The 27,677-nt window shown below is 45.8% G+C and overlaps 1 protein-coding gene across 1 annotated transcript in view; it reads left to right on the forward strand.

Annotated features, from left to right (window-relative positions):
* The window catches only part of TMEM132C (transmembrane protein 132C), a 183,270-nt gene that overhangs the window by 128,976 nt on the left and 26,617 nt on the right, over window positions 1-27,677 (forward strand). The window contains exon 4 of the mRNA XM_077787270.1: window positions 8,912-9,095. Coding sequence (XP_077643396.1) covers window positions 8,912-9,095 — 184 coding nt within the window. The remainder of the gene's footprint in view (window positions 1-8,911; window positions 9,096-27,677) is intronic.

Genomic DNA, 27,677 nt, shown 5'->3' on the forward strand with positions numbered 1-27,677 from the left:
AGGGACACCCTCCATTAGACCAGTTCCTCCAAGTCCCATCTTGAAGGATGGCCCTGAATAATAAATTCATAAAATGACAAGTCTATAAAATGATCAAGTTTTTATAGCACCCTCAATGCAGTAGACATAAGGAGAAATAAAAATATAAATATCCAGAAGTGAGAGGGTGAACTTGCTAGTGAGATGCTGAATTAGGCAGAAATCCAAACAGAGATGGTTGGTGTAATCTCAGATCTATCAGCCGTGACAGTATCCATTTAAATGAATCCTTAAAAATGTTAATTGCACATCATAGGCACTTCAGCAATGACATTTCTGCCACTGAATGTCATGGGGACATTTTCCTTTTATTATCCTTGAACAGGAGGAGTGAACTACCACCCAGTAACTGTATCACGAAATGTAATGGATCTACCTCCACTATTTATGCTGGTTCCGCTTTCAATAAGCTTCTTTTTAAATTTACAGTGAGCAAGAGCTTTGGATGGCATTGGGAAGGCAGCGTTGTTAAGCTTTGCTTTATGAACTGTAAAATAAAGGTTTGTCCATCAGGCTTCCAGAACTGCAGCTACTGAAAGCCCCAGGGTCCGTGGTTTTTGTAAATTTGAATAAGAGCTGGTTTATAACTGCAGCCTGAAGTTATCACATTTTTGTCTGATTTCCCCAGGACATTCCCTAGAACCAGCTCACTCTCTTTTGTTTTAAACATTCAGAAGAAGGCAAAAAGACAGGGAAAGCAGACAGGGAAGTGGAGAATCATGGAATGGCCTGGGTTGGAAGGGGGCTGAAAACCCATCTATTTCTGCTGGCCTGGCTCCTCTCAGTTTTGACTCATGTCATTCCCAGTTACATGGGGTTCCATGAGCTCAGGATTTATCCCACTGTTGCTGCTGGGTGTTCTCCTCAGACTGGTTTGGGTTTCTGCTTCACTCTGCTTGTGACTTTAGTATAGGAGAGACCATGTGAGCAGCACACAACATTAAAGAGAACTTACACAAAAGAGTAGGATTAAAAGAGTAACACAAACATTCTGCAAATACAGAGAAGGGGAATAATGTGGTCTGAGACAGCAGGTACAGCCTGAGACTGGGGGAGAGGAATACACTCATGCTGCAGAGTGCTCCTTAGTGAAGCTTGCAAAAATATATTGACTTTCTAGAAAGAAAACTTCATCTTCCCCAGACTGGTATTCTCCAGCTTTGGGTTGAACACAGTATTACCCAATTCCCTGCAGCCCCCAGTCCAAGGGACTCCACACAAAATGGGTTTGCTCTCTGTGAAATTGCAGCTGTTGGGTTTATTTCTCTGAGGACACAGCTCATTTCAAGGTGTTTTCCTCTCTATTCAGGCAGCTTCACAAACACCCCGAGAAGCTCTGCAGCTGAGCTGGAGCTCTCTTCAGACAGCTGCCATCCAGCAGTGTTGGACATTGCTTCTGCTCTGAAGCAGCCCTTGGCAAAGGACACTTGGAAAGTGCAGTTGTGTCCACAGGGAGAGCAGGGGGAGCCTGGGGCTGGCACCCACAAACTTGACTTTTCCACGCCCATGGATTTGTCCCTGGCCAGCAAGTGTGAAAAACTTCACTTGAGTGTTACTTTCTTAGTTGTTCCACCACAATATTCATCACTTAAATGCTGTTATTCTCCTTACTGAGCCATTAAGTGGGAGCTTTCTTTAGATCCGTTGCCTCTGCAAAATGCAGATATTATATCAGCTTTACATGCCTGGTGAATGGTTGACTTGGTAGGTGTTTTTCCAGCAGGCAGGTTCTCTGTTGAGAAGGAACGGGGATCTTTATGCAAAATATTTTTGGAGTTTTAAACAAAGAATACAGAATAAAACACAGAATAAAAAGCAGATACAGTGGCAGAGCTGAAAAAAACCCTCAACCCATAAGAGCTGTAGGAGCTGAAATCTGAATACCTGACTTGAAAATGAGATGTGCATACCCCACATCTGATCTGCACACACAGTTACATCCAAATGTGACTTTTCTTGCCAGCTGATTCATAATGCAGCTTCATCCTCAGTTGCCCTGGTACTGGGCACTGGGGCTGTGTCCCTGCCCTGTCACTGTGTCACCTGGGGCACAGCTCTGCCACAGCCCAGTCAGCACAGAAATCCACTGGTCATGGCAACAGCAGCTGCCACATCTCCACTGGGCCAAAGGTGGGGGCTGAGCCCGCCCAGCTCACAAATGGATTTGGTAATTGTAGTTCATCATTTCCAGGGTACTGCTGCTTCTAAGTGGAATAAAACACATATGAAAGGTATTTGTGCCAGAAAATGTCATGTCTAGGCTGCTTTGTCAGAGGTGTTCTCTTGCCTCTGAAAATGTTTCACTGGCTGCTCCCAAACTGTTAAATCATCAATTAAATGGGAATGATAAAACCTCCTTTGGGGTATTTGCTCTCATCTTGCTGCATCTATCTAGCTGCAAGAGCCATAAAATCTGAGGCTGGTGATGAGAAGATCCTGCCTTCCCTTCTCCACTTGAAAGCTCTGGGCTTGGAGTGAGTCTCTCTGGAAACATCTTCTCAGGGTCTCCTCTCCACTGCTGTCCCTTGGAAGCTTTTCAGTGCTTGCACATTTGCTCTCTCCAAAAGGGGAAAACGCTGCTTTACTGACCGTGCTGCTGGGGAGGCTCCAGCACTGGATGAATACCGAGTAGGAAATGTCCTTCTCAGAGGCAGGAGGAGATGATGGATCACTGTGAGAGCCCATTCCTTGCCCAGTGTGCCGATTGTTTTGTTATCTGCAATGGTAATGAACCATCCTGCCTTGTGCAGAGATGAAGGTGGGAGATGGGGCAGCTCAGGACCTGTGTTTGCACACAGCCTTTTCCAGTCCGAGGCAGAGGCTTCACACCTGAGTCCTTTGGGAGCAGGGAAAAATCAATCTCATCTGTCTGTGCCTGGTGTGATGCAGTATCAGAGGAGACTGATGAGCTGCTGTCCTCCTGCAGCGTTTATTGGTGATTAGTGACTCTGGAAAAGTGCTCTGCATGGAAGGAGAGACTGGGGATTTATTGTGATCCCCAGTCAGGTCTCACTCCTTCAGGGCCTGTCTTGTTCAGCTTTCTGCCTGTCCAAGAGAGGAGCATTTCTGGTTTTCTGCACTCCAGTTAGCAACATGACTTTTGCTGTCTGTTCTCAGTGTAACATAAATGAGATTAGCATCTGTAGGCAAGGCTTGGACAGAGAATTCAGGCACTGAGCTGATTTTTTGTGAGACTGGAAGAACAAATTACTCTTCACCTTGTTCCCCTGGGAAATAAAGGCACAGAAATATCCCGCCCTGGGCTCTCTCTAGCCTCTGCCACGCAGGCAGTGCTTATTTCATGAGCTGGGAATGACCCTCCCACCCAGCAGGAGAAGCAGGAGTGCTCTCCAAGCCCTTGCCCGTCCCTGCTGAGGCTGAAGGCAGCAGGGATCCTGGCTCAGGCAGCGTGGCAGAGGTGCCACGTTCAGGTGCAGCAGGCAGGCACCAGAGGTTTCCAAAGCTCCACCAGGCCTAATGCCTATTGATTTTATTTTAGCTGCAAGGATCTGTATCTTCATGTCTTGCCTCAGGCCGTTCAAGGATGCTGTGGAGGAGCTGGGAAGTGAAATGAGATTTCCTGTCCTAGTTCAAATGCCTTAATCAAAAAGCGATGTTTTATATCACGGTTTATGACAAGAAAGCCAAGAAACCTTATTAAGTAATCTAACTCTGATCTGGACTGTACAAAGAAATCAAGTGCAGCATTATATCATCCTCCTGAGGATACACACGTATATTATGTTATGGTGATCAAGAGTTTGCTCTTCTATATAACCTTATATATACCTTGGATATTTGCCTTTGGAAAACCTCATAATAATTCCAATATCTTAGGTTTCCATGAAATTATGTCCTCCCTATCTGTAAAGTCAAAACAGATCATCCTTTTCTTTCTCTTCTGCTGGTTTTTTATGGTTTAAAGGTAAAAGCTGGGTTAATACTGCAAAATGAGATATTTAAGCTGCATTTTGTCTCCAGTAGTTAGCATTACTCTGTAATTACTTCATCCTTTCTCCAATTTTTGAGGGGTTTAGCTTTGTAACAGCTTTTATTAAGGACTTGCTGAAAGAAACTTATTTTTACACATTTGTACTCCGTGTGAAGAAGTATTTCAGGTGGGCAGTGGTGGAGCAGCCAGGTCTGATGGAACTCAGTGATTTTTAAGATCCTTTCTCCCCAAACCATTCCATGATCTTTAAAGTCATCTGCAGTCACACTCCCCCAGATCAAGTTCTAATTCTGTGCCGTTAATTTTCCTGAAATTGCTGTGACTCACTGGTCCCCAGGCGTGTTCCTTACAGATATCCCCATTATCTGCCGTGGTGAGGAGAAGGGGCAGGAGAACAGGAGATGGAGAATGGCAGCAGCACAAGCCCTGAACCCTTCCCCAAGGTGGGCACAGGTCCTGCTGTGCCTCAGCTGCAGCACAGATTGCTCTGGGGTCCAGTTTGACCAGCAGCTCCCGATGGGTTTGCCTCTGCACATGGTAATAACATGCTTCAATACATTCATTTTAGTGAAGAGTAAGGGGAGGATGGAGTTTGTACTCTTCTCTATTTTTTGTGTCATTTGGTGAGTGCTGATCTTGCATTAAGATGTCACTGTCAAACTGGAGAGCATTAGAGAAGAAAGGAGTTGCTGAATTTCCAGCAGGTCGAAGTACTCTCGGATCCCTAGGCACTTTCAGTAAAAATCTGTTGGAATAAAGGATGGCTAAAAAATGTTTTTAATCTAGGCTTTTTAAAATTTCTCTTTTGAGAGTCACTGTAATAAATCGAAATTATTGATTTAGCCTGTAGCAGTCCTAAGATTCACTCATTTAAGAGTGGAAACTGCTCTATTACTTGGAGCAATAACCCAGCACTGTGAAATCTCCCATCAGAGACTGCTGGGCCACACCTGCAGATGGGCATCCAGCAAAGATTTCTGTCTGCTGATGGCTCTGGCAGCAGCTGAGCTCTCTGGGTGCTCCTGGTGATCCTCTGCCTCCCTGCTCCTGGGACACCCTTGCAGCACGAGCCTGGTCACTCATCCTGCCCTCAGTGGTCACTCATCCTGGGGCCTCAGTGGTCACTCATCCTGGGGCCTCAGTGGTCACTCATCCTGCCCTCAGTGGTCACTCATCCTGCCCTCAGTGGTCACTCATCCTGGGGCCTCAGAGCCAGTCCTGCATGTGAATAGAAGAAAAATCTTCCAAGAGGAAATATTTCTTTTTTCACTGAAGGTTTGAATGATCAATAAGTGCTTACAAAGGAATGCTTAATATCATACTCAAAATCTTCTAAAAACAAAAGTGCAGTTAACACTGGCTGATCCTCAAGGGTGTGTGCTGCCCACACAGCTGGCAGCAGCTGCCGACTTTCATGGCATTTTCTCCTGATGCCACTTCTGTTTTCCCTTTTATGCATCTTTTATTATCTTCCCATTAACAGAACATTTCCATTCCACCTTCTTTCCCCAAAACTGTGCTGCTCAGAGGCATTTAGGGGCTCTGCTGCCTGTTCTCCTGGGGCAGCACTTTGCTGCCAGCCTCTGCCAGGAGTGAATTCCCCATCCCTGAGCTGCAGGCTCAGCTGCTGAAAGCACCAGCATCTCCTCACCATGGGCCACCAGCATCTCCTCACCATGGGCCACCAGCATCTCCTCACCATGGACCACCAGCATCTCCTCACCACAGGCCACCAGCATCTCCTCACCAGGGACCACCAGCATCTCCTCACCATGGACCACCAGCATCTCCTCACCACTGGCCACCTGCTCCAGCAGGGAGGTTCAGCTGCTGCTGATGTCTCCTGCTCACACCCACCCTCCCAGGGGCTGCTCAGCACATCAGGAGTCCTCACTCCCCTGTGCTAGCACGTGCTCCAGTCTAGCCCTGAATGATTAGCATTTTTATAAATTAAAATAAATCCAAGGAGTGAGCTGGCCCAGGGGAGCTCTCAATCCAATCAAATTAGACTCGTATACCCACCCTGGAGCAATTCCTTGGAAGCTCTTCCTTGAGGAAGCTTCATTTGCAATCACTGCGTGCTGTGTACTTTAGAAAAGTTTTATAATTACTTGCTGTTCCGGCTGCTGAGCACTTCTAAATGTTGGATATTAAGGAGCTGCTGTTTCAGTCAGTGAGCAAGCTCTGAGCATTAAATGTGCTTCACCAGAAGCGTTTTCTCCTCAGCCATTACACATCTCTGAAGGCATATTTTCTTTCAAGTGGATGCTTTCCCAGCTGTTGATCTTCTCTCTGTTTCTTGTGTGTGAAGAGGGAAGGAGGAAACGGATGATGCTGTGACATTGCATCAGGGCTGCTTTGCTGTGGAGGAGGTGGGTGCATTACTCACAGATGCAGGCACTGGAATATTGATGCAGGTCAGCCTGGAAGAGCAGCAGGCAAAGCTTTGTCTTGCACCACGCACGATTTTTGACATTTTTGTATCTCGTGTTTTACAGAAAAAATACATGAGCATTAATCAGAAATCTGTAGATGAATTTGGGGGCTGTTTTTTGTGGCCCTCCACCACTAAAGCAGCCTGTCTTTGTCATGGGTCAGGGGGACACAGAACAGCTCAGTGAGTGATACCAGTGCTGGGGGAACTGGAAATCCCAGCTTGGCAGGGGTTCTGTAGAAGGTGTAACAATGATTTCTGTCACAGAACAGCTCATGAAACACGCCTCAGGTACAGGATGGTGGCAGGATGCTGAAGAACACTTCCAGAACCAAATCCTGTGCTTGCCAGTGAGACCAGAACGGTGGGGCAGTGATTAATAAAAGATTAATAAAAGACTTGGCTAAACCCAGAGCTGTTCCTTGCCTGTGCCAGCCCTCCTTCCACGTGGCCCTGAGTGTGTCACCAGCCCCTCCTGAGTCCTGGGAGCAGAGCTGGGCCACGGAGGGGAGGGGAGAAGAGGTTTGGGACCAGGGGCTGGCTGGAAATGAGCTCTTCACCTGCAGGTTCTCACCTCCAGCTCTGGAGCTGCCAGCACAGCTGGGGCTGCTGTTGGAAAGATGCAGCACATGTTATAATAATGCACATTTTCAGAGGATCTTTGGAGGAATGCAGGCAGACTTCTTCATCTGGAGACCTTTCCTGGCGTTCATTCACTCTTGGAGCAGCTTTGATGTGTGCAAAGAGTTATTCTCCTTTTGGTGGAAGTGAACGCACTGGGATGGTCAGCCACACAGAAAAGCTTTTTTTCTGTCAGTTCCTAAGAATCAGAACTAGAAATGGTGCAAATAATGTCATTTCAGGTGTCATTAATCTGAGGCATGATGGTGCCTTTAGCAGCCAAATGGACGCTGCAGCTCAGGTGGTTCAGGTATCTTTGCACGTGCTCATGTTTGCAAAGAAATCACCGGGTTCCACACAGTGTGCCTTCACTTGGAGCTGTCCAGGAGTGTGTAAAGCACAGCTACTGCAGCTGCCTCGTATTTACAGGCTGTAAGATTTATGTAATAGCAACTCTTCAAGTGCCAATAGGCTGGGCTTGGGTTATGAATTGCTAAACCCATCCATCCATCACATTTCTGCCCAAAATCACTCTCTAAAAGCAGGCAGGAAATGTGCCACTGTCACAAAAAGTGCTCCAATGTCTCTCTTTTGACACAGCAAGAAAACAGCAAAGAAAATAAATTTCAAGATTAGGCAGTGTTAAGACTTTTCAGAGGGAGGCATCCGAATGAAAACCCATAATCAAAATAATAATTATCAGGGGAACCATTTGCTTTCAAAGTAATCATGCAAAGTAAAGCACAGAATATGTCATAAGTAGCAAAAAACAGTGATTTCTGTTCAGAGGGAGAAAGAAAGTCTAGAAATTGAGAATGTAAGTGCTTCGTACATGAGCAGTTCTTGATGGATTTTCTCAGAAATGGGCCTTCATGTATGGGATACAAAAAAGAGAGGAAAAATTGAAGCTGTTACGTGAGCAATGCAGGCACAGGTGTGATGAGGCTGGGATTGGGTTACTGAGCTAGGAAGTTACCTGTCATTCCCTTCATTTTCAAATCATTGCAATGTAGGGTTGGAATGCAGGAATATTCAGTAGGATATTCACACTGTGGGAAGGCATTTGGAAAGTTCCAGGAAAGTTAATGGATAATCTCTAAACCTTTTTTTTTATATTCAATTAAACCAACAGCTAGTCCAGCAAAATAATTTAATATATTCTTATTATTTCTGGTGTAGTTGAAGAAATTTAATGTGAGGGCAACATTTCCAGCATGTTTTTTCATATTTGTTTTTCAAATTTGCTTACTGACTTTGTGGTATATTTTACCTGCCACAGCTTTTCTTTTTTGTTTGGTCTCAACTGCCTGAGATTTTAATATCCAGAGGAAATGAAATCTATTAAATTAAATTTAGTCTAATCTCTAGGATTAGACTAAAATTGTCATTTTTTCATTTAATCCTGTTAATTGTTTTAATGACTTTCTCACACTGGTTACACTGAGCTTCATTGCTGAGGATTTCTGTGACTTTGGTGGTGGACAGTTTCGAGAAACCTTGGTTTTCTGTCTGACTGCAGAAATTCTGGGCTTCTCAGCCTTCACGAGCTGCTCTGGCCTTAGCTTCGATGGATCAGAGTTCTGATCCAACTCAGAGCATGAAACGTGTTTGAAAAATCAAACAGAAGTTGGAATGGAGTAAGTGTGTTGCAGTAACCTGGGTTCCACCCCTCCGCAGTGCCCGCAGGAGAAGCTTTGGGTAATTGTGAATAATTCCAGTTTGCGTGCTCTGGGGCAGCTGTAGGTTGGAAAAAGCCTTCCTGGAAGTGTGACGTGCACGGGTGGCCAGCTGAACTTGCAGTGTTCCACCTGATTCTCTTTGTCAGCCCCAGTAATGGCTGTGCCTTGCCTCTTTGCTCTCCGCAGGAGCACCAGCCTGTTCCACGAGGTCGTGCAGCTGGACTTTGAGATGGCCAGCTTCAGCAGCCTGTCGGGCACGCAGCCCATCAGCTGGCAGGTGGAGTACCCCCGGCGCGGCTCCTCCGACCCTGCCCTGGCCGAGATCTTCATCTGCCAGAAGGACCTGGTGGCAATCGTGCCCCTGGCCATGGTAAGAGCCTGCCCCGGCCCGTGCCAGCCCGTGCCCAGCCCGTGCCAGGGCCTCAGCCTCGGCACAGAGTGCTCCCTGCCCTGGCACTGCCTCTGGGAGCATCCTCACCCTGCACAGCACACAGCTCTGTGTGTGCCCTACACTGCCCCACAAGTGAGGAGCCATCCTCACCCTGAGCAGCACACAGCTCTGTGTGTCCTACACTGCCCCACAAGTGAGGAGCCATCCTCACCCTGCACAGCACACAGCTCTGTGTGTGCCCTACACTGACCCCAAAGGAGAGGAACCATCCTCACCCTGCACAGCCCACAGCTCTGTGTGTGCCCTACACTGACCCCAAAGGAGAGGAACCATCCTCACCCTGCACAGCACACAGCTCTGTGTGCCCTACACTGCACAGTGCACAGCTCTGTGTGTGTGTGTCCTGCACTGACCCCAAAGGAGAGGAACCATCCTCACCCTGCACAGCTCACAGCTCTGTGTGTCCTACACTGCCCCACAAGTGAGGAGCCATCCTCACCCTGAGCAGCACACAGCTCTGTGTGTGTGTGCCCTACACTGCACAGCACACAGCTCTGTGTGTGCCCTACAGTGACCCCAAAGGAGAGGAACCATCCTCACCCTGCACAGCCCACAGCTCTGTGTGTCCTACACTGCCCCACAAGTGAGGAGCCATCCTCACCCTGAGCAGCACACAGCTCTGTGTGTGCCCTACACTGACCCCAAAGGAGAGGAGCCATCCTCACCCTGAGCAGCACACAGCTCTGTGTGTGCCCTACACTGACCCCAAAGGAGAGGAGCCATCCTCACCCTGCACAGCACACAGCTCTGTGTGTGCCCTACACTGACCCCAAAGGAGAGGAACCATCCTCACCCTGCACAGCACACAGCTCTGTGTGTACCCCAAGGGTGAGGGGTGCTCAGGAGGATGCTCAGAGGGAAGGTATTGTAAATGCAGGTGACCTTAGTGGGAAGAAATGCTGATGTCTGACTCCAGCTCTGAAGGCTGAATGATTTCTGTATTATAACTATGCTATAATACATTAATATACTATTTAAAGGAGATACTAAAACTACAAACCTACTTGTTCTAACTCCCATATCTGACTCCCAACTCGTGCCCTCTCTGAGCCCAGCCCCAGGTGGGTTGGATTGGCCACCAGGCTCAAACAATCCTCACCAGAATCCAACCAAGCATCACCCCAGGGAAACAATTCTCCAAACACATTCCACATGGGAAAAACAAGGATCAGAAATAGAAATTGTTTTCTTTTCCTTTCCTCTGTGCTCCTCTGTGGAAAAATCCTGAGAGAAGAATGTGCCTGGCACAGGGAGGGATGCTCAGAGAAGGTGAAGCTCAGAAGGAAGGGATGGTCAGAGGGAAGGGATGCTGAGAGGGAAGGGATGCTGCCTCTTCAACTGTCTCCCTCACATTTAAACCCTGAATTTCCTGGCTTTTCTCACAAACCCCAGTAGATTTTCCTTCCTGTTTCTGACTGCCTTGAACCTGCAACTCCAGAGGGCCTCAAGGTCCTTCTGCTGAAGGCCAGGTTGCTTGGTCTATAGTAGGCTGAGGCTGATCCTCATTCTTCTGCTTGATGACCTAGTAGTGTAAGAACTTTTGGGTTGAAGTCAAAAATAGAAAACAATAATAGCCTCTATAATATATTTAAGAATCATGAAGTGCAGACTTTCCTGTGGGTAAATGGTTTGGGTTCAAATCTGCTCTCTCTGCTCAGTGTTTTAGGAAAACAAGGAATTTCACTGGATTCTCCAGCATTTCAGCTGTGCTGTTGTTAGGCAGGTTTTGTTTTCTGTTGCTCAGGATTTGGAAGAAGAGTTAGACATAGCTCTATGCTTCTTGTGAATTTTGCCCCTCTGGAGCATCATCTTGGTGGCAAAATTCTGGCAGTCTTTTCTTTGAGCAGTGTTCACCAGATAATTAGATGAGTATTATTTCCTGGAAGTCCCAGTCTTCAATATATTCTTCCCCATTTGAAGAGTGAAACTGCTGCTCATATCAAATGAGGTCATGCCCAGCAATTTCCTGATCCACAGTCTGTTAAGTCAGCAGAAAGCCTGCACTGCATTCCAGATCTGAGGGGGAAATAATTGTCCTCATTACCTGTCAGCTTGAGCAGGGAATATTTATTGGAGCATCTGTCCTCTAAGGACTGGAGAACGTGCATAAAGAAGAATTTTTGTGGTCAGATTTTATTTTGAGATAGATGCCTTCTATTACCAAACAACAGACATGTCTGCTGACATGTCTTCTTGCTCTTTTCATGAAAGAATTCATGAGCTTCTTCTCTGTATTCCATATCTGAGGGAATGGAGATTCTGGCATCTCCTGTCAGGGTGTGATGCCTTCACACTTGCATACAGGGTTCTTGCAGACTTGTGTCTTTTCTGCATTAAAATTCATCTGCCTGCAAGGCTTCCTGTAAGAACTGGAGGTCTAAAAGGATGAGTTTAGTGTTGTATAAATCATGTAAGGCAAGATCCTTATTCCCAGCAGACTGCCAGTAGGCACTGCGGGTTCAAACAATGAAATCATTAAACCTTTCTCTTCACAAAGCTTTCTTGTGTTCATCCCATTGCTGTGCCTTGTGATAACGCTTAGCCAGAGCCAAAATACACTGTGTGAACAGAGTGCAGCTGGCTGGAGCACCAGGGCACAATTGGCTTTACTAGCAGGATGTGGGTAGATAAAGGAATTCTCACTTCTGTTAGCTAGGGTGTTCCTTCATCCAGGCACTGATCTCCAGGTAAGCTGAGCTGATTACCTGGCAGCCCTGCTCACAAACCAGAGTCCCACTGGAGGCACAGAGGTGACCCTGGCTGTGCTGAGAAGCCAGCTCAGAGCCTTCATCTGCACTGCCACAGCAGCAGCAGCAGCTTGTGTACAGACAGCAGCCAGACCTCAGGGGGGTTTGTGATCCTCTGGAGGCAAAGGGAATTCTGTTGATTCAAGCCTGGAGCCTTGCAGGGTGGAACTGTGTCACTACAGGACACGTGAAAGCACAACGTGAGCTATTTGCTATTGCAAGGTGAAAAAGAGGAAGTTTATTTTCTGACTCCAGCATTTATACTTTCCCAAAGGTGCCAGTGGATTGGAGGGTGAAGGTGCCACCTCTCCAATGACATTGGACAAACCACCAGTACATCAAATCTCTCCACCTCTATGGAGGGATGCAAAACAATAGATTGTTTACAGAAAGTTGTGTGAGAAAGTTCTCTACGAGAATATAAACTCAGAAGGCTTTAGAAAATCCTTAAAATCAAGGCAACAGAACTGCTAACATCCAAAGTCAAAGGTGTCACTGCACAGTTCCAAAAGTGCCCAGGAGAAGGAGCTGCCCAGAGGCACTGCAGGGACCAGGGTGTGGGGCTGCTCAGGTCTCTGCCAGGCTCTCAGGGACACCCTGGAACGTCTTTCAGCAAACTTTTCCCTGCTTTGGGTGTAACAGAAAGATAAAGGCTGCTCTGACCCGTGGACTAAAGCTTGTCTCGTGTGAGCCATTCCAAACTTATGAAGCAAGAAGGATCATGTATCTTTTATTGCCCTGTGCCTGATTACATTACAAAAAGAGTAGGAAGATGAAAACCAAGTGGTCTTCAAAAGATGAGTGCAACTGTTGCTATGGCGTTCTGGAAGAGATAAAAGAATTGACATTGTCAGCAAGAGCTGAACCTGAAATTTTCAAATGGCCTTGTAGTGCTTGGATCAGTGGAGCAAGGGGTAGGGTAAAGCTGCTGAAAAATGGATGGAAATTCTTCATGCAGTCAAAAGAGAGGGTGTTAGCAGAACCCCTATTCCATGTGCCTAAGCAGCGTGTACAGGTAAGGAACAGCAACGCAGGGATGTGCTACAGGGAAATGATAGGAGCAAGAGACATAAAACAGCTTGGACTGATGGGAACTGTAATCATTTTTTGCCAGAAAAAAATTACATGTAAATTTGAGGGAAGTCTATTTTTTTTTCCCCAAGATCAGAAGTTAATCAGTCTGAGTAATTTTGGAGGATGTGTCACCCTTCAAAGTAGTTGGAGAGGAAAAATGAGACAGAAATGTTAGAAAAATACAGCTTTAATGGGTTTGTTGCTTTCTAACTCTCCCATAACAGAATATCAGTTAAGTCCTGTGCACCAAATGAAGTTCTAATCAGACATATCCTCTGCTTTCCAAATTCCTGAGTATGGCACTTGGTGACAGCATCCACTCAGTGTACCCTACATGCAGGCTGTGTGAAGGTCTGTGTGTCTCACTCAAAGTGTGAGATTAAATTCATATTGTTGTATTTCCAGCACTGAATAGCAATAATTAATGAGGCAAGATCTGTAAAGAGGTAACATCATTTATTAGACCTTTGGATAGAGATGGGAAAAAATGAAAAACTGCACTGTCAGGCCCATGCTCTCCCTTTCAGATCTCTGGACTCACTTAAATCACAGCTGCTGTGAGATAGCACAGCTACAGAAAATGGGGCTCACGAAATTCATCAAGTAGGAGAGTTGAATAAGAAGATAAAATAATTTCTCAAGGCACAGAAAATATATGCCACTGTCTGTGGACAGGAAGAGCCCACTGGCTGGACTGTGCCCTATTCTGGCTGGTTTTAATTTCATGTTACTTCTTGCAGGATCAATTAGGAAAATGCTTTCGTAGGGCCTTGAATAATGATCTGCTAAACTGCTTTTGGGAACCTCCTCAATTAATCACAGGTAGCCTCAGAACTAGCCAATTAAGGTCTGCAAGGTTGCCTGACTTATTTCCCACAAATTTTCCTAAGATTTCCATCCCGTCATGAGCAAATGTAGCCAAGTGTGTAGATTCTCCTCTCGACCCTATTAAAATACCCCAGATTTACACCTGGGTGTGTGCACACGGGAGTCCCACTGGAGAGCTCTGAGTGTCTGTGTCCAGCACAAAGCACGTTCTGGGAAGCTCAGCCAAAGGTTTCTTTTCATGCTCTAGGTGGGTAATGCACATTTTTAACAGTACCAAATTCTGCTTTGGGATAGAACAAGGCACAAAACCTGTGTAGGAGTGCATTGTTCAGTGCTAATATTGAAGGAAAGCTCCTTCTTGGGGGGAAGATGGGGAATCACTGATTTAATGTTTTTATTTAATATTTAATTTTAATACTGACCATCTGTATGTGGACCTGGAGCTGCAATCCTTCACCAGCACGATGCACTCCCTCTGAAGTTGATCTACAAGTGTGACTTGCATGAAATACAGGCATTAAATGCTGAAGCATAAAATCAGTTAGGAGTCTATTCTCAGAGTTCTACTCCAGATTTACTTCAAAGGCCACTTGTCCCCATGGGAAGCCATGCAGCTTGCTCCTCCATGCATATTTCCTCTTTAAAATAAGGCTGATTTTCAGTGGGTCTCTTGGGTTTCACTCAGCCTCTGTGATGCCCTGGCACCTGCTGACCAGCACAGCAAACCTGGAGCAGCTCAGGCCTTTCTGGAAGTTTCTTGCTGCTGTTTCACGTGCCCAGGAGTTGTGCTCAGCTGTACCAGTGGGTCTCACAAGGGATGTGCTAATCTGTCTTTACCTGTCCTGCCTTTCTGCTGCCATGAACTGACTCATGTGCTGATGGGAACTGCTTCTTCAGTGGTACAGACTGAACCTTTCCCCTGTGAGCTGCTGCTTCCTCCAGGTTTCCAGTTTGTACACAGAGTAACCTGTGTGTACATCAGTGTGTAGTGAGACTCTCAGCTGCTCATTAGGCAGTGCAGTTCCTCAGGTGCTGATTGCCCAGTGCTGAGCTGTTCATTGGGCAGTGCTTGGTTTGTGTGTTTCTTTACATCCTGAACTCAGGGTGTTGGTGCTCCTGCTGCAGGAGCAGGGCATGGACCCACTGCAGAGCTGTGACTCAGCCAAAACCACTTTTTGACAGTTTTATGTGTGCTTGTTAACTGGCTTTCCATTAAAACAGAGGTGATCAAAAACTTAGCTCCCAAAACACTGTTGTTTTATATACACATTTATGTCTGCTGTTCCCTAAGGAAAGGATTTTTTAAGGTATTTCATTGTAATGAAGTCCCTGCAATACCATTTTAAAATATGGGCCTGAATAAATAGAGTTTTCATCCCTGCACAGTCTGTGAGTTCACACCATAAAGCTCTATCTAGTTCAAGGGCACACAAGTGCAGAATTCTCACTCTGGTTCATGTTTCAGTCTTGAGTGAAGTGGAGGCAACAGGCACGGAGGAGCTTTCCAGAAGGAAAAACCCATTTCCTGACTTGCTTATCACAAACAAACAAATGAACAAACAGATCATCCACGTGCCAGACTTTTCAGCTGACAGGTATTGTCTCAGATAATTCAGTTGTGAATCGCATGAAATAAATACTGTGAGGCTGGGAAATTCATTTTATGCAGAATGGAGCTGTTCTATTAATAGTGCTGAGTGGGACAGCTTCAGTCAGCTCTGAGCAGCACCATGGAGTCAGGAGTTCCAGAGTTCAGAGTTTGTGCAGAGCAGAGTCCCAATCTCCTGGTGGGAAGGGGGGCACAGAGATCCTCCTGTGCCTCCCCCCAGTGCAGCTGCAGTGCCCTAAAGGAGAACAGCATTGCTCCCTTCAGCCTAGGGGGGGTTAATTGCACTAATTGTGCCTCTGCTCTCAGTGTGCACCCACAGGGCTCTGCACCTGCCTGTGGAGCTGTGTCACACAGTGCCTGGGGCCTGCAGTGCCTATTGATTCACCTTGGCTGGGGAGAATTGGCTTTTTTTGCTGCCTGCCCATCAGGAAACAAGCAAAACACGGGCAAGCTGTTGTTCATTGATCTCAGATTGGTCAGAAGATGCAGACAGCATAAAGATTCCAAAGTGACTCAATTTAACACTGCCTTTTTAAGTCCCAGGGATCATTTCTCCAACCCTTGCACTTTTGCCTCCAGCTTCTGTTTTCCTGCATTTACTACATTCCTACTTTATACCATCACATTCAGTCCTGCCTTTTGCAGGAAATGAGAATGGATCAGTAAGGCTATCCCAGCTGGCTGGAATAAATATTTCCATTGGATCAAGCTGTATGTCATTTTCTGTGAATATGTGCAATTTCCTCTTGCAGCATCCCCCATTCTGACAATGCTGTGGGATGGATTGCTTTGGGATTTTTAAGATGCTGAGGAGAGGTGGGGCCAGCTAACTTCCAGTTTTATAAAGATCTCTGAGAAATGTTAATATGAGGCTTAATAGATGCTTCTTAGTCTCAACAGGAGGCAAATCCTGCTAACCAAACAAGAAATTGCAGAACAAAAATAATGTGCGGTGCAACACAAAGTAAATTACTGGCTGCTGGGTGTGCTGATACCAAAATGCTCCCCTGGAAGAGGAGTGCCAGAATCATCTAGGGAATTCTGTGTGTGAGCCAAGCTGATCAAAGGCAGGGGTTAGGGTCAAGGTTCAGTGAAACAGCTCCCTGAAAGGGAAAGGAGGGACAGCACAGCTGGCAGAGGGACAGCACAGCTGGCAGAGGGACACTTGTGTCTGCTCATGGCTCTGCACTGTGTGAAATCTGCTGGATTATGCCTTCTCCTCTGGAATTAATGCACCAGTTCTGCCTCAGCTCGAGTTTTCTCATTAGCTTTAGCAAACTGGTGATTGTCTAGGCTTAGCTGGGAAATGCACACCCACTGTCCAAACCAACTCCAGGCAGCAAACATTTGTGCTTTTCCCTGCAGGGTGGGTGGTCTGCAGCTCCTGGTCTGTCACCTGCAGGAGGTGGCAGCTGGGCAGGGGCTGCCAGCACAGAGCAGGGTCTCAGCCTGAGCTGGGGTGGGGTAGCTGTGACCCATACAGACAGCCAGAAGGGATTTCTCTTCATTGGCAGCTTCTAATGACAATTTTGATCTGTAAAGAGGGTTCTGATATTTCTGGGGATGCCTCGCTCTTCACCAGCAGGTGAAATATTTGCCTAGCAGAACTGTGAATTGTTTAGGCTGGACTCTAATTGATGAGGTCCTGAGGTGTCACAGCTTGGACAGTGAAACGATGGGGACAACGGAAAATGCTTTACTCTAATGGGAGATAATGAGGGAGCGTGGGGTTAAAAAATCACCATGACTTTTATAAGACTCAGTGTTTTAATGAACTCCCCCAAACCTTAAAAACCCAGGAACTTTTCACCTTCAATTTGCTCTGGATGCATGTTTGCCTTGCCCTGCTCTCAGTTTGCAGTTCATTATCCAGACAGGTGCTGCTCACTGAGGATGTTTGTCATGGAATTCACTCAGAATCCGTCCTTCAAACTCCGTGGTTCTGCTCGAGGGAGATAAACCACAGGAGCAGGACAGGCTGAGCAGTGCAGGGGACAAAGCTGGCACTGTGCTTCTGGCTCTCTCCTCTGCAGCAGCTGCTGGAGGGCAGCAGCAGCAGGGATGGGGTTTGAGTCATCCATAATCCCAGAACCAGAGGGGCACCAGAACCTCAGAAAAGCTTGGACCACCAAAAAAACCTCTTTAAACCAGGTCTGGTGCCCCAGCTCTCCACGTGATGCCATGTGCTCAGGGAATTCCCAGCCCAGCCCTTGGGCCCCAGTGCTGTGGGGTGTCCTCAGAGCCCAGGTAAACTGCATAGGGAATCCACACAAACACTGATCAAGATGGGTTTGCCCCTCAGAAACAAATCATCCCTAATATTTAATGCTCCAGCACCGTGGCACGACCACCAGCATGCTGGTGAAAGAGGGAATTTCAGCAGGCAAATGGAAAATAAGGACCACTGACATTAATTTTAATCAGGTCCCAGTCATCTGATTTGTCCTCTGTACTTTTTTTCCTCTAGCAGAGCTGATTGTCTTTCTGCAAGATTTGTTACCCCACAGAACAATAATACAGGCTGTAATGATGTAATTTATGGCTGTAATTTGCTTTTGGAAATCCTCTATTAGTGAAAAATAGCAACAGTGCAGTTTTATTAATTGCAGTAGGTGACTGTTGAATGCTGAGTGTCAGTGCCAGAGGAGTGACTGTGCTGTGCTCTGCTCCCCAAGGTCCTGTAGGAACAGAGCTCTGTGTCCTTTGGAGGCTGTGGAATGAGTATTTTCCTTAAACGAAATAAGTGTAAAAATAATTCAAGTTCACTGGGAAGCTGGAGAAAATGACAGAGGGAAACATTAGCCTGTAAATTCAGTATTGAGAGGCAGGGCAGAGTGTTACTGCACCCTATAATGTGCTCACAGACAGGATGGCTCTGCAGAATTGCACATTTATTTACACTTCTACCCCCAAACTGCTGCTTGCACTTCAAGCCTTGCGGTTCATTACTGAGCTCCACTCTCTGTGTGCTGTGCCAGGGAGAACCACTTCATCTCCCTCCTTCTTTAATGTGGACATTTTTTACCCTGCCACAACACTTTTATTTTCATTTGCATAAAGCAGACTTTACCAGGATGCAGCTTGGGGGGAGAGCGTGCGGGCAGAAATCACCTTTGTGTGATTTAAAGGTGAATTCCCTTCCTTTTGTGTTCTGAAGCAGCTGGCTGAGGTCCAGGCCTGCTGTAACCTCTCTGTGCTCTTGAGCTCTCGTTTTGGGGAGCTGACAGAAGGCAGGAGCCTCCTGCTGCACAGATGATGTCAGCAGCAGGAACCCAAGCCAGCAGCTCCAGACCTGGGCATCCTCAGCAGTCACTTGGTCCAGGCTCCTCCGTGCCTGTTTTTGGGCAGCTTTACACAGCTTGCTGCTCGGTTGAGCCAGCAGAGGAGCCTCTCTCTGCTCTGCTGCTGGAAAATGGACTAAATGGAAAGCTGGAAGGCTGAGAGGGGAGCTGCCAGCTGGCACAGGTATCCTGAGGCATATGCTGTAAGGCTGCCTGGAAGCTGCAGGAGTCAGCCTGGTGTGGTAATAAATAAGTCATTCCAGACTCACTAATTCCTCCTCGCTGCTCTTACCTCATCCAAATTATGGGCTACTCATTAAGCCCTGGGAGCTCTGCTAGGCAAAAATAGGAATTGTCTGGCGGGGTGGGAGCCACGTGTCTGTCTGCAGTCAGACTCTGCCTCATCTTCGCAGAGGGCATTGGAAGCCCGTTGTAATGGCATTTATTGCCTGGGCTGCAGTGCAAGGGCTTGGCTGGCACTGTTCAGGAGCACATTAACCACGGGATATCATTATCTGCTTTTATTGAGAGCTCTGGGATCAGGGGTGCAGACCCAAATCTGACTCCCACATGGCTCTCGAGCTGAACGTATTTTATATTTTATCGTTATATAACTTACATATCAATTATTAAACTCATATTGTTCCATTGTATACATTGATCTTATTCAAGCATGATCTCTCGTGATCTCTCTCAAGCCCCTGACCACAGTTTCTCATGATTATTCTTTTGATTAAACAGCAATTATATTTAATTTCTAAACAATCATTGCATCTAACAATTATTTCTATATATTTATCATATACTGGTTACACAGGTGCAGTTCTAGCAAGCACAAGGCCCAGGGTATTTGCCCAGGGTCTACTAAGACTAACTTTCCTTCTAACTCCCCACATCCCCATGATTTAAAAACCCTTTTACTATCAACAGGATCACTCTGTACTGCTGGCTCTGTGCTGTATTATGATATGAAGTAACTCATGCATTTATACTAAGATAAAAGAGCAAAAGTAAATAAATTTTATTTCTTACTTTGTAATATAGAGAGTTTTAAAAGTGATAGTGGATTGGAGGGTGAATTGCTACTTCTCTAACTACACTGGTTAAACTAATAGTTTATCAGTTCTCTCTTCTCACAAAGAAGAGTGTCAAACAATCATTATTTACATGTACAGGGTGTGAGAAACTCTAGTAGACATACCTAAACATCAGAAGGCATAGAAAACTTTTTAAAGAACTTTAAAACTTTTAAAAGAACAGGGTGACAGTTCTGTGTGAAGGAAAATCCCCTGCTTAAACATGGATGCTGGTCTCCCCTGCTTCCATAGTGGCAGGGCAGGTCCAGCCCTGAAGAGTAAAATTCAGAGTAATTCCATGAGTGAAGGCAGGTTCGTGGCTAGAGGTGATGTCTTTTATTCGGCCATCCATTGAGCAGGACAAAAAGGCCAAGCTCTCAAGCAGGCTGATCTTTTTTCCAGCCTCTTTCAGTTGGAAGCTGCTGTGAGATGCTCAGATAAAGTTAATGGTCACTGGGATGCCCCAGGTTACACTAACAAAGAAAATGGTGCTTTAAACAAATGGCTTTGATCCCCTTGTGTGTCATATCCCTGACTTACACAATGAGCAGAGCTCAAGGATGTTCTCTGGCCAGGAGCCTCCAGCAGGATGTGGACAAGCAGCCCTGGAGGTAAAACTTGTTTCTGCTTGAGGAAGAGGGAAGTAATTGCATCTGTGGTTATATATACTGTATATATTTAATTTTCCTCCTTCTAGATATATGCCAGGTTTCGTTTCTATAAGGCCCACCAGTCTATCAGACATGTGTCTGATCAATAATTTAATTTTCCTGTGTCACTCTCTCATCTTTTTAACTGCAGTGAGTTTCTGATGTCTGTACAGTATCTGCACTTATTAATGCAATAATCTTGTTCCTGCCCTCTGTGTGCTTTGCTTATGTAGAGCTGCTGTGAAGCCAGCAAAATCAATAAACTATTTGAAAAGGAAAAACAATCTAGGTACAAGGATAGGAAATAATGACTATTTTCTGCATTTTTATGACCACCTTTTCATAGCGGTTGCACAAGAGTTTGTGGTGTCTTTGATACAGATTTTGCTTATCAAAAATTAAAACTATACAGCCAAAGTAAGAAAAGAGCAAGTAGAAAGTTCCTCTTGCTGATTCCAAACCAGAGTAAATTGAAGTGAAATAAGTGAGGTGCCTGCTCCACTTCCACTGTGGTTTGAGCAGGGCTCCGAGATCCTCAGACTGCAGGACATGAGTGCTGTTGTGGCAGCACATTTCTCTCCCTCTCAGGATTTTTCATAGAGGAGCACAGAGAAAAGAAAGAGAAAACAATTTCTATTTCTGCTCCTTGTTTTCCCATGTGGAATGTGTTTGGAGAATTGTTTCCTGGGGTGATGCTTGGTTGGATTCTGGTGAGGATGGTTTGAACCTGGTGGCCAATCCAACCCACCTGGGGCTGGGCTCAGAGAGGGGCATGAGTTGTGTTAGAGTCAGAGAAAGCAGTGTGTAGTATGTTTTAGTATCTCCTTTAAATAGTATATTAATGTATTTTAGCATAGTTATAATAAAGAAATCATTCAGCCTTCTGAATTGAGTCAGACATTGTCATTTCTTCCCATTGGGTTGGCCTGCATTTACAACATGCTGTCTAATAGAAGGAGAAAATAACTCATTAATAATCCATGGCATATTAATATACCCAAATAAAACAAGTTCACAACCTCCACAGGGACCATAAAAATCATCCCTGTATCATGCAGTACCCCAGTCACTTAAAACAGGACATTGTCCTTGGGACTCAATCCTTGGAGTCCATAAAGCATTGGAAATTCCTGTGGCAGGGTTCAGATCAGCCTCAGCACCCTCAGGTTAATGCTCTTTACATGTTTCTCTGCCCTCTGTTTTCCAAGCACCTGTCTAAGGGTGCCATTAAATAAAAAATTCTGTGTATGGCTGTGCATCGTAGATATTTCCCGTCTGCCAGAGATGAAATGTGGATAATTTATGCACTGCATAAATGCATAAAACCAGAAGTTTTCAAGAGAACTTAGGACAGTTTATTGCTTGTATTTATCAAGTGTGAGTGTAGTCAGAAGAACCTGCAGTGTGCTTAGATCCATGAGCAGCAGCAGCTCTCAGGTGTGCTGGGCTCACAATAAGGGCTTTTAACCTGTCACTTCCCACATTTCCATCTGTTCCCATTTGCTGGGCTAAACAGAGCCAGTTGTGGTGCTGGAGCTGGAATATCTCAGGTAATCACCCACATTTCAAGCCGTAACTACAATTTGTTCTCTCTAGATAATGTTTCCCATGTAAGTGCTTTCATTTCGAAGTCAATTTAGCTCAATATTGAAAGAGAGGACTGAAGTGGCACAAAGAGGAGCAGGTAGTTTCCTGTGTTACAAATAAGCATCTTCTAAAAAAATATAGCATTTTTTTTTTTAGTTTATGTATATACTTGGAGAAATAAAATGTAGGCTTCTGCTTCCCATCTTCTCCAGTCACTTTTATATCCTTATTCTACATTTTAAGTGGTTACAGAAAGATGGAATGTGGGGTTCTGTTTCCCATCTCCTGCAGTTTTCCTTAAAGTTTTTTGTTAAGTTTTAATAGGTTCCAGAATTGCTTCCTTTGAAGTCATTTTCAGTTCCAGAATCTGCCTGCACACAGCAGGAAATGCCATCTTGCTTTGCAAATACAGATTGGCCACTGAATCCTGACACGGCTGTGCAGTCAACAGAAATCAGAGACAGCTCTGGTGTAATATTTGGGGTTTTTACTTATTTATTTAATATAATTTAATATTTGACCTGTGCCTGATGGGATTTGGTGCCACAGCTCCAGCAAAGCAGAGAGGCCCCAGCCAGAGGCTCAGCACTGGTGAGACACACTGATAATGATAAACAACTAGCAAACTGCAACCCTTTACAGCTTTAAAGATGCTGAAGTGAGACACAATCTAACATGAAAACATTGATTTTATTCCATGTCCTAATTAATTCACTTCTCCCATCACCTTACTGCAGGTTTTAAGATAAAACAGAGGGGTTTATATATATACATACATACATATATATATGTATGTATGTAGAAAATATATATTTTATATAAATATATATATGTTCTATATATAATATAGAAAATATATATATAATATATAAAATATATATTAAAAAATCCATAAGGGATGGATTTGGCTAGACCCACTTAGCTATAGTGGTATTTGGAGGTCTGTAGTTCATAAATAAGAGTAATCAATTTCTTTGTTTTGATTTAATGGGGGCTGTGTATTTCCACAAATATATTTGGAAAATAAACCAAAGAAAACTAGAACACTTCAATACTTCTGAAGTGTTTTGTTCAGCAAGGAAGGCAAAGCCAAGCAGTGTCAGATACTAACTGCAGCTGACCCAGCCAGCACTGTGAGCTATCCCCTTCTGTTACAGCTCTGTTAAATACAACAGAAATTTCTATCTCTGCTCCTTGTTTTCCCATGTGGAATGTGTTTGGAGAATTGTTTCCCTGGGGTGATGCTTGGTTGGATTCTGGTGAGGATTGTTTGAGCCTGGTGGCCAATCCAACCCACCTGGGGCTCGAGTTGGGAGTGAGTCAGATATGGGAGTTAGAACAAGTAGGTTTGTAGTTTTAGTATCTCCTTTAAATAGTATATTAATGTATTATAGCATAGTTATAATACAGAAATCATTCAGCCTTCTGAGACATCAGCATTTCTCCCCACCTGGTTCCCCTCTTTTACAATAGCTTCCCCCAAGGTGTGCTGGGGATCCAGGATGTTGATCTGGCTGCTCCCGGTGTAGGAAATGCCAGCCCAGTCTCTGCTCACCACTGACAGCCAGGATGGGGCTGCTTTTAGAGGAAGAATAAATTCAGATTCAGACAGTGGAACTTGACTGGTAGAAATATTAATGCAAGTGCTTAGATCCTTATTTCACAAGGGAGAGGAAATAAGATTTCCTGGTTAGTCTCAGTTTGCCTGTGGCAAACTCACACAGCTCCAAAATTAAGTTTTGAATTGGTTTTATGAACTGCATATGATAAAGTTAGGATAACAAATACAGTGAAGTAAGTGTTTACTTCTGAAACCAATTTGTTAAAAGAAATCTGAATTTGATTCTCGGTTGTTCAGAAGTGGAAGAAGTGACGGGAGCTTCAGGGGCAGTGTGGTTCTGTGGTTCTGCCTCTCTGGAGCTGCTGGTGGTTAAAGTTCTTTATTCCAGCTGGTTCCAGAGCTGGGTGAGGGAAGGGCTGGGTATCCCCTGCAGCCTCACAGAGATCTGCCCTGGCTGCCAGGGTAACTCCTCTCCCCGGGCTCTGCAGGAGGGGCATTCAGCAGCCTCAGCTTCAAGCAGAATTTCTCAGGATTTGTCCCTTTGGGAGGGTTCCTTGTTGGCTTTTTGAGGTTGGGGTTGAAGGCACCTGAGATGGTGTTTTATGTTTGGGCTCAGGTGTTTATTATTTCTCACCACTCTGAGTTTTGTAGTCTTTTATTAACAAGGTATAAAATGGCTAGCTAACTCTTGTTATAAGGTATTTTAAAACTAAACTATCTCATTAAGAAAGGACACTTCGAATATTTTCCCTTTTTACTCAGTAACTGAAGTCTGCAATGTGAACTTTTTTGTTTAATCACAAAATATCACTCAAACCTATGAAGAAGGAAGAAGAAGGTAAAGAAGAACTTGCATTCACCCTAAAACTTCTATTTTGTTTTATATTTATTTTTATATTTTAAAAGTTTTAAGTTTTCTACTTTGTGATATTCTAGATTTTTAACTAAGTACATACTCGTAATCCTAGTGCTATTAATCAATTTTAAAAGCTTGTTCTGTGACTTCAGGTTAAATGCAGTGTTTTCTTGTGGGTCAGTGTCTTTAAGCACAGAGTTTAAAATTCTCAGCACTCAGAATCCCTAGTTCCTCCTGCTCTATCCCAGGATGTGCCCATTGCTTCCTGCTGGCCAGAGCAGCATTTATGGCCTTTTCTCATGGAATGCTGATAGAATTTCACTTTTTTATTCACAATGGCAGAACTCCTGCTGTCACAGTAATGTGGGCAGAGCCCAGAGCTCTGTCCCTGCCCTGGGGCAGCGTGGCCTGGGTGCCACACACAGACCTGGGCAATGCCAGCCTTCCACAGCACTAACTGCTGACAGAACCAAGCAATCCAGTGCTCCAGTCCCTTCTTCCTTTGTAAGGGATGCTCACTTTTGGCAGATGCTAGAATTACATTTAGCAACCCAGTCTGCATCTGCTAAATCAAAGTAATCATGGGTGATGCTCCCTTCTGCACGTCTGGATGCTAACAGGATGGATTCACTGCAAGGAGAGTGGGATTAGTCATCCAAGGATCCAGAGATATTGCTCTGCATCCCTGTCTCTTAATGTATTCTACATCCCCCTTTTTGTCTGCAGACTGTAATTTATCAGGCCTCCAAAATTCCTCTGGCAGGGTATTTGAAAACTCTGCAAGCAGGGAAGAAAGCTGAACGCTTTGTTGCTAATGCAGGGGGCCAGTAATTAAGATTTATCTTAATGTGGAGACTAAACAGAGACGAGATCCTTGATTAAAAGGGCACTGCATTTGCAGAACACCGAGTTCCCATTCTGAAGACACTTAGATCTTGATCATAAATTACACTGGCCACAAAAACTACAGGAAGATTGTGCTGGGCACAGAAAATTCCCATCCCAGCTTTGCTCTCTCTCCTGCTGGCCCTGGGAAGTGCCACCGTGTTCCTGGCAGTGCTGCAGCCCCAGGAGAAGCTGCTGAGGGGCACCAGCCCAGCCTGAGCAGGGTTGGGCTCAAAATGTCAGAGCCACTGTGCTGGGAAGTGGGAAAGAGCCCACTTGAGGGAGTCTGAATCCCTCCTTTGTGTCCCTGGTTCCACATCCCCTCCTGTCCCTGTGCAGGGCTCCTGGGCACCCACATCCCTCCCTGTCCCTGTGCAGGACTCCTGGGCACCCACATCCCTTGTTCCACATCCCTCCTGTCCCTGTGCAGGACTCCTGGGCACCCACATCCCTGGTTCCACATCCCTCCTGTCCCTCTGCAGGGTTCCTGGGCACCCACAGCCCCAGTTCCACATCCCCTCCTGTCCCTCTGCAGATTCCTGGAGACTCACAGCCCCTCCTGTCCCTCTGCAGGGCTCCTGGGCACCCACATCCCTGGTTCCACATCCCTCCTGTCCCTGTGCAGGGTTCCTGGGCACCCACATCCCTGGTTCCACATCCCTCCTGTCCCTCTGCAGGGCTCCTGGGCACCCAGAGCCATCTCAGGCTCTCCAGGCAGGTGCTGGGCAGGGCAGGGACAGCAGTGGCAGCCCCAGCTCTGGCTGTGTCCAGGGGAGATGTTTGGGCTCTGCTTGTTCTCGGGGGCAGGTGGTGCCCTGAGTTGCTGTGCCCTGTGTGCTGTTGTATTTAACAGAGCTTTAACAGGAGGGGATAGCTCAGAGTGCTGCCTGTGTCAGCTGCAATTAGCATCCAAAGGAAACGCTGAGCTCCTTTGTTCTCCTGTCCTGTCAGAAGCAGACTGCAGAAATGGCAACTTTTATTCACTAAGTCTGTTTCTTATGTAGATGTGGAATGGCCTGATTTTTCTCCACAGTTAATTTGTTCCTTAGCTGACATTTTCCTTGGCAGTGTGGACTTTAGAGTCATGGAGTGACCTGGATTCCACCTGCATCCATGTTTGGAGACAGGGATGCTGTTAAGGAAGAGCTGTCCCCTTTTGCTTCACTCCTGGAGAGCAGTTCCATTTCTCCTGCAGCTGATACTACTCACTAACTAAAAGTCTCCTATTAATGAAGTGATAAATGAAGAGCAGGACTGAGATGTGATGGGCCAATAATCTTGGAATCAAGTGAAAGAGCAGCCCGAAATCCAAGCCACGAAATCTGCCCTTCCCCACTCCTGCCAGAGGGTGACTCTGCCTCAGGGGTCCCAATCACCCAAACCCTTGGTCTGTAGTGTCACTGTTGAGGCAGGGACGGGAATGAAGAGACTCCATCTTCAGAAGGCAAAGGATGATCTTTACTCAAAAACACCTCTCTTTTATAGAGAAAATAATGACCATTGATTCCATTGGAATTAAAGTGAAACCATTTCACCTGATTGGCTCACTGGGCTCGGGTCAGTGTGGTAGAACAGATCTATGAACAATATGAATGGAAAGCAAGATAATCGATTGTTTGCATTCCTCCCAGACTTTTTCCCAGCCTTAACCTGGCAGAAAGCTTTCTCTTTTTCTCTGACTGAACTGAGAATATCCACACTGTAGGAGCACCCCTGTTCTTCTGCAGGGTGTGCTGAGAATTTCAGAAGCAGAATGTCAGCTTCCTTCCCCTCCCGTACCAGTGCTGTGGATGATGTGGAGTGTCAGAGGACCCAGTTGGCAGCAAGCACAATGTGTAATTCACTGTTAATGTGGGATTATGGAGCTGAGCAGGGCCTGCTGCCTAGCAGTGTTACGCTGTTAATCAGCTGTAATCTCAGCAGTGCTGATGGCTGAACCCACAGCCAGGCTCACACACCAGCCCCACAGCTCTGCAGCTGCTCTGGAGATGTGATGCCCAGCTCAGTGCCCCTCCTGCCTTACCCGGGCTGTTTGCAGCTGGCACGGGCACTTCACATCTCCCACGTCTCCATCTCCTCTTGCAAGGTGCTGCCAGGCAGGCAGTGTTCTCAGTGGAGGCACCAGCTCCTGGAGCTCTCTGGGTGGGCTTTGTCTCCACTGCAGCCCTGTCAGCAGCCAGGACTGGCTGCCTCTGGCCTTGTTCTGTGAGCAGCTGCTGGGTTCGTTTCAAGGGTGGCAGTGCCCAAGTGCCCCTTTCCCACGTGCTCTTCCAAGCAACTTTCCCTGTCCAAACAGAAATGGCATTTTTGTGTCAGTCCTTCAGGTTTGGCACTGGTGAGGTGGCGT

Source organism: Lonchura striata, chromosome 18 (genome assembly GCF_046129695.1).
Source record: "Lonchura striata isolate bLonStr1 chromosome 18, bLonStr1.mat, whole genome shotgun sequence".
Classification (NCBI taxonomy): Eukaryota; Metazoa; Chordata; class Aves; order Passeriformes; family Estrildidae; genus Lonchura; species Lonchura striata.